At 37.1% G+C, this 13,523-nt stretch overlaps 1 protein-coding gene across 1 annotated transcript in view; it reads left to right on the top strand.

Moving 5' to 3' along the window:
* MYO16 (myosin XVI) overlaps positions 1 to 13,523 on the top strand; it is a 404,772-nt gene that overhangs the window by 234,338 nt on the left and 156,911 nt on the right. The window contains exons 14-15 of the mRNA XM_075525989.1: positions 5,208 to 5,313; positions 8,945 to 9,062. Of these exons, the coding sequence (XP_075382104.1) occupies positions 5,208 to 5,313; positions 8,945 to 9,062 (224 nt within the window). The remainder of the gene's footprint in view (positions 1 to 5,207; positions 5,314 to 8,944; positions 9,063 to 13,523) is intronic.

Below are 13,523 nucleotides of genomic sequence, written 5' to 3'. Positions count from 1 at the left end.
GTCTTTTAAAGTGGAATGCTTTGAAAGCTTTTGATTTCCTCAGTTTAGTGTCACCACAGGCATTCTGTTCAACTTAGTAATCTTTAAGTTTTACATTATAATTCAAAGTATTGTAAGTGCAATGGCCTACTGCAGTACAGTTATAGATTTGGACATCCTATTTATAATTTAAAAAAGTTTAGAAATACACTTTCTAGTGTACTTTAGAAATATAATTTCCAACTAACATGCAGGGTTGTTCTGTTACAGATATCACTATTGATGATGCAAAACACATTATTTTATATTTAGCAGTCTTGCTTGCACATACTTATTTCAAATCTAGAAGCCTCAATCACAGAGCAAGAGCCAGTGTCTTGCTTACGTACTCTGCAAACTGAGAAGAAAGAAATTATTCTGGTCCCCCAAAAGTTTGCAAGCTTACTCTCTCTTCCCTGGCTATGTCTTACTATCAGAGTGGGAATTTGGAGTAGTAATGCTCACAGTTTAGGGTGGTACAAGAAGAGATGGGTTTCAGAAGTTCATACAAAACAGCATGCATATCTATGCTGATCTAAATCTTCCTTTAAAACTGGTGCAAATCTTATATGAACAAATTCTGTCAGAAGTTTTCCAGCATTTCTGATTATAATTCAAGTACTGGAGGAGTAGGGTTTTTTGTTTGTTTTGTGAGGTATTCCTGGACTTCTGAATGTGGTACCTTTGGTCAGACATTAAAACCCCGTCACTTATATGATCTGAAATGGCAGGTATGTTCCTCCTTACATGTTTTATATTTTGTCATATTTTTCCCCAAACAGATGATTTATAGGATTTATTTACACTGGAATTGACACTTGCCAAACAATAATGATCCAGTTATCTGAATTCATAAAGATATAGACAAACCTGGCTAATATGCAGAAATTGAGGGTAAGCAAGGTGTACTTCTCAGTACTTGCAGGAATTAATTCTTAAAACTTTGCTGTTTTCTTACTATTTTAGCTGGGCTTCCTTGGTTAAGTACTTCTACATGATGGTTCTGTCTGTCCACCTCTAAGTCCCCCTCCACCCAATAAATTTTGAACCTGTTGGCCGCTAACAGCCATGGAGGTCTCAGAGCTGGGTGTTCACACAGGCTTTGTGGTTTTTTGAGAGCTGTCACAAAGGTGGTTGTAACTCCAGCCACAGCTATTGCGAAAGGGAACAGCCAGGCTGTTCCTGTGTGGACTGTCCGGCAAGCACATGCTTAGCCCTGAGCTCGCCGGCATGAGTGGTGCCAGTGGCCCAGCTAGACTGGCACAAGGTAGCAGAAGACCTGGATCATGATTCAAGTGCAGTGGATTTGCAGGGTGTAGCTTCTTTAGTTCCCCTGGTTGTAGAACATCTTGTGTTCTTTGCTTCACATGCCGTTGTATTTTCACACTTCAAATTGGACTTTTTCCTAACAATTTTAGCTTTGAATGTTTTATTTCAAAACAGAGGTTATTTTTTCTTATTATTCATACTATTTTAAGGTACGGAGACTAGAGTTGTAATTGAGGTTGTATTAACAAAATATTAATAAAGAAATAGTAGGAACCAGGCCCTCCATCAAGTAGTTATATAGGGAAGTTAGAAAGCCAAAGGAGGAAAAAAATGAGAAAGCTTAGTGGAACTTGCCTAAAGCCCATGGTGAGCATAAGGCTTTCAAATTCTCTGTCCATTTTCCTTTCCCTTGGAGTACACTGTCTCTACTGATTTCCTAATTTAACCTTCTGTATCTGTGGAATAAGCCATCTTTGCTTTACCTGTTTCATAATGCCTCCTAAGGAAGTTTTACTGTGGAAGAATGCTTTTCTGCTTGACAAGGCAGCCCAACCAAAAGTTACAAGAAACCAACATTCATATTGTAAAGTACATTTTGAAAAATACAGCAATGAAACAATTATTTAAAACAGAGAAGACGAATTGTTCTCTAAGCAGAATTAAACCATTAAAGCAAAGATATTGTGGACAATGGGAACGTTTCAGAAAATTTTACTCCACCTCAAAGGAAACGGAATAAACAAGATCTGGTTCAAGGTGCCAAATTACTTTTTCATTGTTAAATTATTTATTGCCCCAAATGTTCCAAACAATTCTATCAACAATTAAAACTTTACCTAACATGGCATTTCTTTCTCACTTCTTCAATCTATATTTCACTGGGAGTATACGCATTACCCTTTGAAATGCACAGAACAACTAAATGACATTGTGTCTCTCTTTCAGCAACCAAGATCTAGTGAATTCTGACCTCTGAACTGTACTCTAGCAACCACTTTAGCCAACAAGCTCCTGTGACACTGCTGGACAAACTGTCAATCACTGTAAAATAAACAGTTGAGCTGAGAGTGTCAAATCTTTGTAGCTGTGTCACTGCAATGTTTAGGAAATGGCAATCTTGGAAAGAAATATTGAAGAAGGAACAGAAGCTGTCCACTTTGTGCACCCTTGCATGGTCCTGTGTTATCTGGGCCACAGTTATCTTGCATTGAGAAACAAAATATATCTTTATTTAAAAAGTGAAACAAATTAATTATTAAGTGGGGAAACTCATGGTGAACACTCTGGTTCCTTTGTTTAAGAAGGCATTTTTCTGTTTTGAATTATAATTTGCATGCCTGCTTTCTAATACTCGAAAACAATCAAAGGCTCATCAAATGTTATTTTAGCACCCCTTCTGCTTCTCCTGCCTCCACACCCCCAATTTCTCCAGTTGTGAGAAAGACTTTTTGAAAAATACCCCCACCCTGCTAATCCTGGAAAAGCCTTCTGTTAAAGAAGTATTTTTGGCAGATGAAGTTGGGCCTAAGCAAGCAAAATAATAAAATACTACAACAATTTGTTAAATACCAAGTCTTGTTCAGCCATCAGAATTATACAAATATTTATCTGCTGGATATAAACAGCAGTACACATTGAACAAGTTGTGAGTTGTTACAAACTATGAATTATTTCAGATCTGATTTTCAAACATATATGAACACTTCTGCTCAGTGGCATGATCTGTAACTGTGACTGTACTAAACTTCAGTGATGTTTTAACTTCAGAGAAGTTCCTTAACAGCTGAAATAACCGAAGAGCCACTGTTGCTAATCTTGTTGGTAACCTGTGGTATAGTGATAGCAGGTTGCAGCTGTGATTCTGGATTAAGTATGTTGTGGAGGGACAAAATTATTTCATCATCATGACACACAGGTGCCAGTGGAGTGGCCAATATGAGTGGGCAGTAGGAGGTGAGGGAGAGGAGGCAAGATAGATGGCAAGATAGATTTATATCTGTCTGTAAGCTCACTGACTTTCTGGATAATACAGGCATAAGATCAGTAATTTGCAAGAGTATGAAATGTTTCTAGGGGAGGAGTATCACAGGACTAATGCCCTGCTTCACTTTTTCCTGTTCCTGTTAGTGATAACAGGCAAAGGAACATGGAATTTGCACACTACCATTATAGACAGAAAGCTATGCTACTTCTTAAGAACAGAGGCAACATGGTACAATTAGCATTTGGAGAGTGAAGTCATCCTTAAGAGGGCAGAGATGCATGCAGATTTTAGAGGGTGACATCAAGTATCATCTGACTTTTGAAACTCTTTCAGAAAGTCAGAAGCTGAAGATCTGAGCAAGGGATAGTGCTCTTATGGAGCACCTTGTCAATCCTGTAGAGATACTAGTTTCATATCAGCTGTGACAGTGACCTTCTTGACTTCACATGATTTCTTTCATTGTAAGACCTAGTTTAAATATGGCTTTGTGACCTGTTATTTGAGGTCTTTACGTAACATATATCCCGGTTGCAAACCTTTGCAGTCATGGACCCCAAACCTCCTACTCATGCCAATAGGAGTTTGAAGTCCTGGGTCAGACTCCAGCTCGTTATAGAACATGGAGGACATAGATAAAAGCAGTTTGACATATCACATATAGTAATGAGACATCTGTCTTGTCTCTTAAGACTATAGTTTACCAAGTAAACAAATAAGATATTCTCCAGAGCTGCGTGTATATCCCATAAAAGTTGAATGAAAATGAATGGTGCAGAGATCCCATCCCTGCCTGAGTATGAAGACCTTTTTGTCCTTCCCTCTCTTGTTTCTTCCTTTAATTGATTTCTCCTTTGAAGTGATATTTGAATAGATAAAGCAAGGGCCAGACAGATACTATATTTTACTACCCTCTCATTTTCAGAAACTAAACTATACGGATAACAGACTGACCAACCAGCATGGCCATTGCACTTGTGAAAAATCTAACTGGCTGTTGTAGAAACAGCCTTTTAAATTTGATCAAGCAGATAAATGAAGGAGGAGCATCAAATTACATTTTGTTTGGTTCAGTTGTCTATAAAGAGAACAACTTCTTAAATCAAGTAAGAAATTCTTACATGAATTTCTTAGTCAGGCTTCACTAACTTTATCCTTTCCATCTCTTTTGTTTCTTTTCCTTCCTTCTCTATGCTTTAAGTGCACATTGAGCTCTATGCTTTAAGTGCACATTGAGTTTGCTTTCCTCCTCTATCCCTCCACTTTTCTGTTGTTTCTTCCTACCTTCATTGTTCATATTGCCTTTTACCTTGCTTTCTTTGCTCATTTCCCCCCTCAGAGATTCTCATTCTTTGGAATATTTATTCCACATAATGAACAAGAAATTAAGTGAAACAGGATCACTGAAGTCAGAGTGTATTGCACTGCAAAAACCGGGCAGGTTGTAAAATCAGTCATCTTTTTCTCTTCCTTCCTGTTCCTTTCCTATTTCTTTTACTTTCTTCCTATTGTATTGTACACTTTCCTTTCCTTCTGACTCCCATCATTACCGCAGTAGTATTTCCCCATCTGCAAAGAGAACCAGGCAGCATAAGCAGGCTCCTTTGCTGGACAGAAGATAAAGGAGGAGATAAAATCTTTGCTATAAATACCTTCAAAATGGCTTGAAAGTTTTAGATTTGACTGGCTTGGCTTGTCGTACAAGACAATATAGCTTGACAGCTCTGACAGCCCTCATGAACATAGACAGTCAGCCAGTCTATCTCCTACATTCTGTTCTTTATTGTTTGCCATCCATAAACCTTCTGTTATTTGAAATGAAAGTTTGACTGAGATATCTTAAATCCGTTAAAATGGAGCTAGCAGAGAATATAAATAACATATCAAATGTGAAAATAACAATGATTCCCCCCTCTCTTTCTTGCCTGTCATCTTGCAGTGGAGAAAGTGGTTCTGGGAAGACTGAAGCCTGCAAACAGATAATGAAGCACCTCAGTTGCAGAGCCAGCTCCAGCAGAAATATCTTTGATACAAAGATAAAACATGTAAGTAGCATTCTGATCACTGAGTAGAACAAAGCAAAAATCTGGCCTCTTGGATAGGCAAAGACATTTGAACTGTAAGGAAAAAGGCATCTGCTATGCAGAAGTTCATAAAGGGTTTGTTTTCACCATTGAAGTCAAAGGAGGTTTCTTTCCCTGAATTGACCTGAATGGGAACAGGATTAAGCTCATATTGATGTGATGAGAGGAAACCAAAAAGTGGAGGCCAGTTTTGTTTCTGTATGTTTTGGTGACTTTGGAAAGCAGCGTTTCAGTGAATAGGAAACATTTGTGTGATAAGGTACTGTCTCCTAAATGTGTACTAATTACCTTCAGTAAGTAAATAAATTTATCTTTATGGTTGTGGTGGTGCTTCTCTGGACAGTATAAGAAGTGCTGAGGCATCTGAAGTAATAGTATGTAAGACAGAAACCGGAAAGTTGCAGGAAAGCTGCAAGAACTGAATAAAGTTATATGGCCCAGCATTTGTATACTAAATATATTTATGAAATAGGCAAGAGTTCTGAATATTTGCTGAGTCATATTTAATTCCCACAGCAGAAACAAATTCTGCCCAACGCATAACATGAAATCACGCGAACCTTCTTCACATATCAGATGAATTTGTCTCCTTTTTAGTACGTTGTAAATGTAAAGTTTTCATTTGGCTGAACATTGCAACTTATGTTTCATTATTACAGCTGTAACACTACTATAAAGGTTCATACTGACATTTTAAATTATGCTGAACCCTAGACTGCCAATTCAAATTCTTTCAAAAAATTGCCTTTCCTGATGAAACTTCTCATCTGGGATCCCAGCACAGAGACAGATTTACATGGAATGTTTTAGCACAGTCTGCATTGTCATAACTCAGTTCTGAGTTTCATACTTTAAAAAAAATATGTTTAGACTCTTTCACCCACTCTGGTGACCTTCATCTGCAGCACTTACAGTCAACCCAAGATACTTTTTTTTTTAGCTTTCACTTGCCACATGTATGATATCCAACAGAACTCCAGAACCTTTCATTGTGGGGGTTTTTAATAGCATCACATACATCATTCAAAACACACTGCTTTCTTCCTGAATTATGCATGATTCAGCCCAGAAAGATGATAAAATAGTGTCAGAAGTACAGCTGACATTAACAGACAACCTACAAATCAGGATTATGGGGATATGGGAAAGGCTACAGATACACCGGTTCATATTTTGTACATTCCACCTGATAAGGTAATAAAAGTCCTGTGGCTTTTGGGTGGATTTTAGAAAAAAGTGTTACATTTGTGTTTTTTGAAGACAGTAAAAAAGCCTTATGACACTGAAAACACTACAACTGAATAATCTGTAGCTTTACTTTACTTCATGTAGTCACACAATTGCCACGTTAAAGTGTTTTTCACAATGTTACTTCATTCATTGATGATGTTCCTAAACCGACACATTTAATCTAGGTTTCATGTGACTGTTAAGAATACCCTTGTTATTTTTTCACTTTTTTGATTTAAATTTTGAAGTCTAGTGTTGCAATAATACAATTTATAGGGACAGTACACTTTTACTTTATTTTAAACCCAGGAGCCCTACAAGTGATATCTATTTCTACTGTGTATTTTTTTATTTACTACCTACACAGGTTTACTTACAGTTTTGAACTCATCAGGCCATAGATGTTATTCAAGTAGAACTTCAAAATTCAGGTCAGATCCTCCAAGTCCTTTTCTTTCCTAAAGTTCAGGTTAAGTAATGAGTAGAAGAACTAAGTAAATAAGTAACTTTGCGAATATGCAACTGAAAACTGTGTGTTTTGGATACAAATATGGCAGCAGTGGGAATCAGGAGGTGTGGGAAGTAGTCTTGTGTCTGCTGCAGCTTGTCTCCTGACCACAGGAAAACTCCCAGGGACAACCATCATGATCCAGTGCAAATGAAATAAGATGTTGTCCTTGGTTAAGAAGAGGAATCAGTGTGGAAGGGGGCTGACAAGGCCTAATTTTCTCTGTCTAAAAATTAGTTAACTTTGTAGACTACTTTAACCTACTCTACATCTATGTAGTAAACTGAACAATGATCCCTAACATGCAGTTGCTATCCTGCTCCCTGACACAGTTTAAATCCCCAACAGATCCTCTGGCCACAGTTCAGAGGACAGCACGTGCCAGGGACCATTCGCAACAGTCTGTCCACCCTATTCTGCAAAAGAAGAGGTAGATGTCCAAATGCGAACCTTACCATGCCACTTACCATAGAGGACAGAGAGTCCTGCACCTGGTCCTGTTTAGTTTAATAGTATAGACATAGCCTATAGTGTCTAGTATAGTCTCTAGTATGGATGTAGCCATAGTGTCAATGACTCTTAGTCAACAGGGGCAGAAGAGAATCATCACATATTAAGAAAAATGAGTTGCCGTTTGGTTATAGAAAGATCCTTTGTAACTAGCTTAGATGGGACACCTGACTTCACACAGTGAAGGTAGATGTAGCAGATCCCACCCATGGAGAATCAAGTAGAGATTCTGGTTTAGTTGCCTTTTAAGGTGCTTTAATGAACACAATAACCTGAATTCATTCCTGCTCCAGTTATGCATAGCACCATTAAAGTTAATAAAGCTGCACAGGTTAATCAAGTGCTGAATTAGCCTAATGAACAAATACATCCTAAACACCACTACTGGAGTGGAACCAAAACTAGGCTGACTAGTTTTCTGCTGCCACCTACTGCACAAATAGCTGGTTTAATTAATAATTCTGAAGGGTCTGATTTTTAGAGCTTCTGTCGTTGTGATTGGAGCCACAAGTTACCTGTGCCACTCCACAGCCCTATTCCCTCCTATCTGTCCCCATCTAGGTCATCCAGCTTCAGCAAACCATGGTTATATCAGAACAATAGTGTATGAGGCCACGTTGCAATCAATTTCTTAGGATGCAAAAGGGGAAAGTGCTGAAGGGGATCCATTTAGTGTAAGAAACTAATTATACATAAAAAAGGTAAATACAGAGAAAACATGGAATAAAGAGGGCATATTTAATACTTTTTATTATTTTTAAAATTTTTAATATTTTAAAAATAATTGCTGTGACCACGAAGATGTAACATGGAAATGCATTAGTGAGAGATGCCATAAAAAAGTCAGAATCTATTTTTTCCCTCACTTTTTCACTAGTATAATGCTGGAGTAATTCTATTTGAAATCAATAATTTATGCCATTTCTGGCATCATATAAAGCTTGTAAATTCCTTTGGCTGGTTATTAGTATCGACAGACTGTAACTTTACAAGCATAGCTGCCTTCAAAGACTGATCTTTTTGCTAAGCATGCCAGCTCTGGGCATATGACTCCAGTCACTTGTATCCAAACCACCTGTAAGGACACAGCTCAAGTGTGAGCCGTTGTCTTCCCCTTCCATTTACAACTTCCAATATTCGAAAGCACTTTTTTTTTTTTCTTTTGAGCTATCTTACTTTAATTTCTGTTTAAAAAAAAACTTTCAAGGAATTTGTTAAATTCCAAGCTGAAAAAAGGTCTTTTTTTTTTCCCAGTTGTTGATCACAAAACAACCTCACTGATGTTTAGTGAAATATCTTCCTGTTTATTTCCCATCTTACTACTTCTTTACCATTGTCTTGCAGGTAAACTGTATCTTGGAGGCCTTTGGACATGCTAAGACACCCTTGAATGATTTTTCCAGCTGTTTTATAAAATATTTTGAGCTACAGTTTTGTGAGAAGAAAAAAACATTAACTGCAGGTAAGTATCATTTAATCTGTTTATTTTTATATCACCCACAGACTAGTAGATCAAGGATGCCAGTGTGCCATACATAGAGTTAGGCATCAGTGGCCTTAAGTATATGAAAGAGGCAAGGGGGTTTTACGGAGTGTCAGAGGAACATGTTTAGTAGCATGTGAATTAATAGCTTGTCAAGAGTGGTGCACAGTATTAAGAGGGAGAGCCCTGTTGTGTGCCACCACTAGGTGGCACAGAAAGACAAGAAAAAAAATTACCACCACCGATTCCTCTTAACATTTTCCAGGAAATCACATTTCCCTTTATGCCCGAGATTAACAATCTGTGATAGCTGTGTATCCCTTTACTGTGAAATAAATGTAACAAAGACAGTAATTTTTCAACTGTATCTAGTATTGTACTGGGTATTTTAAGTATCCCTTAAATAAGTGATCAACTAATCTGTTTAGAGCAAACAAAATACAAGTATACTCTGTAATACTGAAATTAGAAGTAATTTATTACAGCTTTGAGCTTCTTCTAAAGGAACTAGGAATCATACTGATGTTTATTCTCGTTGGAGGTAAGATAGTGCAGAATTTGTGCCTGCTTTCAGAGTAAGTGGGAGTCTAATGGAACTCGCCCCAGTAAGCCCCAGTAAGCGTTCCATTAGTGAAAAAAAAAGAATATTGGGCAAAACTTCAGTTTGATTCTGAAAACTCTGATCTTTGGAGGCAGTCAGGGAGAGGTTTCATTTCTGGTCTGCACAGGTCATCATAAAGTTACTCCATGCTAAAGCGAGAGGTGTGTGCAGAAATAACTGTACAGACAGTTTCCTACCTGCACTGATCTTCCTGGGTGGAAAACCCATGTGGTGAGACACATTTTTGACCCAAGTAAATTAGATTCCATTGGATAAACATTTCCAAAACTACTCATTTTTTATAATTTTAAATATGTTTCTGCTTTCAGAAGAGTTTCCTAAAAAAACTTCTTTGGAAATATTTCATAGTGGGAATTACAATTCATTTTCTTGAGAGAGTTCACTATACCCTAGCAAATACGATAGTTTCTTCAGTGAAAATGTCACTGTGTGGGAAATTACTATCACTTTTTTGTTTGTTTGTTTTACAGTAAATATAGGATATTTGTAAAGAAAATATAAAACTAAAAGGTGTGGGTTTTTTTCATTTATGAGCTGTTGTGGGAGGAATATAACGACAGTGATGTAAACATTAGAATGAACTAAATAGTATCTGAATTGGGCTTGTAAAAATAAAGTTCGATCCCTAAAACTAACATTTTATAAATCCTTTGTATTATGTGTATTTAATTTGAGTATATTTAGTTATCACAGTTACATTGCGTGCATGCTTTTTCTCTTTTTGTTACACACACAGAGCACAAACGCAAATAGACGAAAATTATACTAATTTTGAAAAGTCAAGCATATGAACATTAGGAAATGCCAGAATTGAAGTTGTCTGACATACTCTTGGGTTGCCTTGTGCATACAAATTTAATGCTGTTGTTTTTCCACCCCTCCCCAGCTTCATTCAGTGCAGAGAATAGACTATATTTCTTCAGTGATCTGCTACTAAATAGCTTGTTTTGCCTTCATTGATTCAAGTGTGGCTTGTGCCATTTTATTCTGCTCTAAAAGCAGAATGCTAGTTTTTCTGTGGATTTTCTATGTTGTTCATCAAGATTTTTCACTGTGTGAGCATTTCACAAACATAAATGGTTTCATTTTCACAGTACTTCTGACTTAAGGTTGTGTCATTCAGTTCCTCAGATGAGGAACGGAAGCCTCAAGGCCATGTGTTCCCACAATTTTTGGGTGCCTTGCTTGAGATTGCAGGGACTTGAGTTTTCAAGCAGCTTTACCCAGACTTGCCAGTTTAATTCACAACCCTTGCCTGCGAATGATATAAATGTGGAATCAGTTAACCAGGCTCTCATGTCAGTCTTCTGGTACACGAATGCTGTGTTTTTATCACTTTAAAACCATAGGCATTAAATGAGAAAATCTAGGGGTAGTCAAGTCCGTTAACAAACATAAACAAATTACTTATCTGCCCTACTATTCCCCAAATATTTAGGAATTGAATCAATTACTCTTACCAAATCTAAGATAACCAAAAGTTCTGTAATTTACAGTCAAGAGTGAGAAGTCTCAGTACAGCAGTGAAAGTGGTTTTTATATTTTTTGTAAGTTTCTGTTGTTCATGCTGTTTGATTCGCATTGTAGATATTGCCTTTTGTAGGCCACTGCTAAACATCACTTCGGAGTGAAATTGTCCCAGATTTACACCACCATAAATGAGAAAAGAATCAGGCACGTTGTCGTTGGCTGGTTTAAATACCACCCAATGATTCTCTGTCTCTATTTGCAAGATCATTTGCAGCAGTATTTACTGTCTTGCACTATTTAAACATGAATGAAAAATGTAAATATGCAGAGCACCTGATTCTGCTGAGACATGACTTTATAACTCATTGAGGCAAACTGGGCTAAATATGTCTGGTTTGTAAACAAAAATCCAAATGACACTAGACTGTCTCCATCAAAGGATTTTAGGTTGTTTAAACTTCTTAACAGAGAGATCTTAAGGGTGGAGATCCAGAACAATTTACTAAGGAAGGGACATGCAAAGTACATGTGTACATTTTTGTTATAGAGGGCAAGCTCAAGGTAGCATTCTTTGCATTTTGAGTGGACATCGGTGAAGTTTGTGACAGCTTTTTTTTCATGCTGAAGTCCTTTTAGTCCTTTTAAGAAATGCTCCGACCTTTGTCACATAAGGTTTATTCTTATAGAAGAAAGTCCAATATATCTAAATAACAGAAATGTTTGCCATAATTTTCATCTACAAGCTTGATTCGTTCCTTCTCATAAACTGGATCTTTGCCATGAAGTTTTGAAAACAAGGATGGAGTTCTTGAGTGTGATTCTACTCAAAGGCAGTACAGATATCTGTAGAGGTTTTATGTGTCTTCTCTGACTCTTGTTTCTGATGAGGTGTGCTGCAATTTTGGGTTCAAATGGGAGTTTTTCTGTGACAAGTGGCTTTGTGGTCACGTACCTTTCATTGCTTTAGTCCAACCAAACAAGTGGAGAAGGTATAACCCAGATTAAGTCATTGTTCTTTGTGACTGGATAAGATAAGGCAGTGGGAACTAGTAAAAAGCCTTACATCAGAACAAATACAGAATAAACTACAGGCCAGTGATTTCATTAAGTTTCTAAAATAAATTCATACCTAACAGAACTCAAAGACTGATCTTCTGCCAAAAAATCATAATCATTCATAGATGATGATGCACACCCACTGCATAGTAGTAAAAGACTGATCATTTACTTATTTTCAGAAGTAAAATTACTGCGTTTTATTTTGGGAGAGAGTAAATGGTCTTTCAGGTAAGTTGACATAATTCCTAAGATGAAAGGTAAAGCTTCTGTCAGTGTCCTCAAATTACTAAAAAAGAAGGCTAGGAAGAGAAAATCAAGCCTGACAAACTTACTCTCCAGATTTTCCTGCCTTTCTTGTCAGGCCTTGCTTTTCCTAGTCTTCACTTTTTGAAAAGCAAGGCCTCACTTTTTTTTTCTAATTTGCGCTGAAATGGAAGGATCTAATTTGATTTGTTAAAAGAAGCAGAATGCATATTCGCCCTTGTCTTACAAACATTTTTTATCAATTAAAAAGTTTCAGACATGAATTTCCTTTTTTGGTATACAAAAGACTGCAGTCAGCTAAACTCTCTGATGTGTTTTTGTACTGTGCTTCAGCTCTGTCTGAACTTTCAAATGTTATTTTGTCTTTAGCAATAGCTGTGTTTAGGACAGCATGGTTTTTGAGAAAGAGCAATGTAGTTTCAAAGAATGCATAGCTGGAAGAAAGATTTCACTGGCCACACTTTCGGTACAGAGTCTGCTTGCTCACTTTGTAGCTGCTCAGCAGATCAAGTGATCTGTTAAAGGAGTACAAATGTCCTTGTGCCTGTAAGCACAGTGAACATTGCACAAAAATGGCAGACTTTGCTCTGGAACTCTATTGTTTTTCCCTTTTATTTCACACATAGATAAATGAACTTATCATTTCACTTTGTAGAAAAGCGTATTACCATGGTAGTTTTCTTTATGAGTTACTTAGCTCCATTAAGATGGTGCTGTGTTTGATTCTTGCTGATCAGAAGCTCAACTTTTCTTAACAGCTTTTCCCATTGCTGGAGATGCTAACTGAGATGAACTGTATTTAGCCTTATTAAAGTGAATGACGTGAAGTACCTGAAAAGGGCTGAATTAATCTGTGTCATCTAAATAACTGGTGGTGCCCATCATTAAAGTTAAATGTATTAATTAATCAGATAGATGACCTCCAGTAACATTTTTCTTGCTTTTACTAATCAATGAATGTTAAAAACACCTGAGTGATAGTTATGAAAGCCTTAGTGAAGATCATTGCACACAAAAACAGTGAT

This window comes from Mycteria americana, chromosome 1 (genome assembly GCF_035582795.1).
Source record: "Mycteria americana isolate JAX WOST 10 ecotype Jacksonville Zoo and Gardens chromosome 1, USCA_MyAme_1.0, whole genome shotgun sequence".
Classification (NCBI taxonomy): domain Eukaryota; kingdom Metazoa; phylum Chordata; class Aves; order Ciconiiformes; family Ciconiidae; genus Mycteria; species Mycteria americana.
Note: the sequence above shows the minus strand (reverse complement) of the source record. Positions and strands in the feature narration are given on the sequence as shown.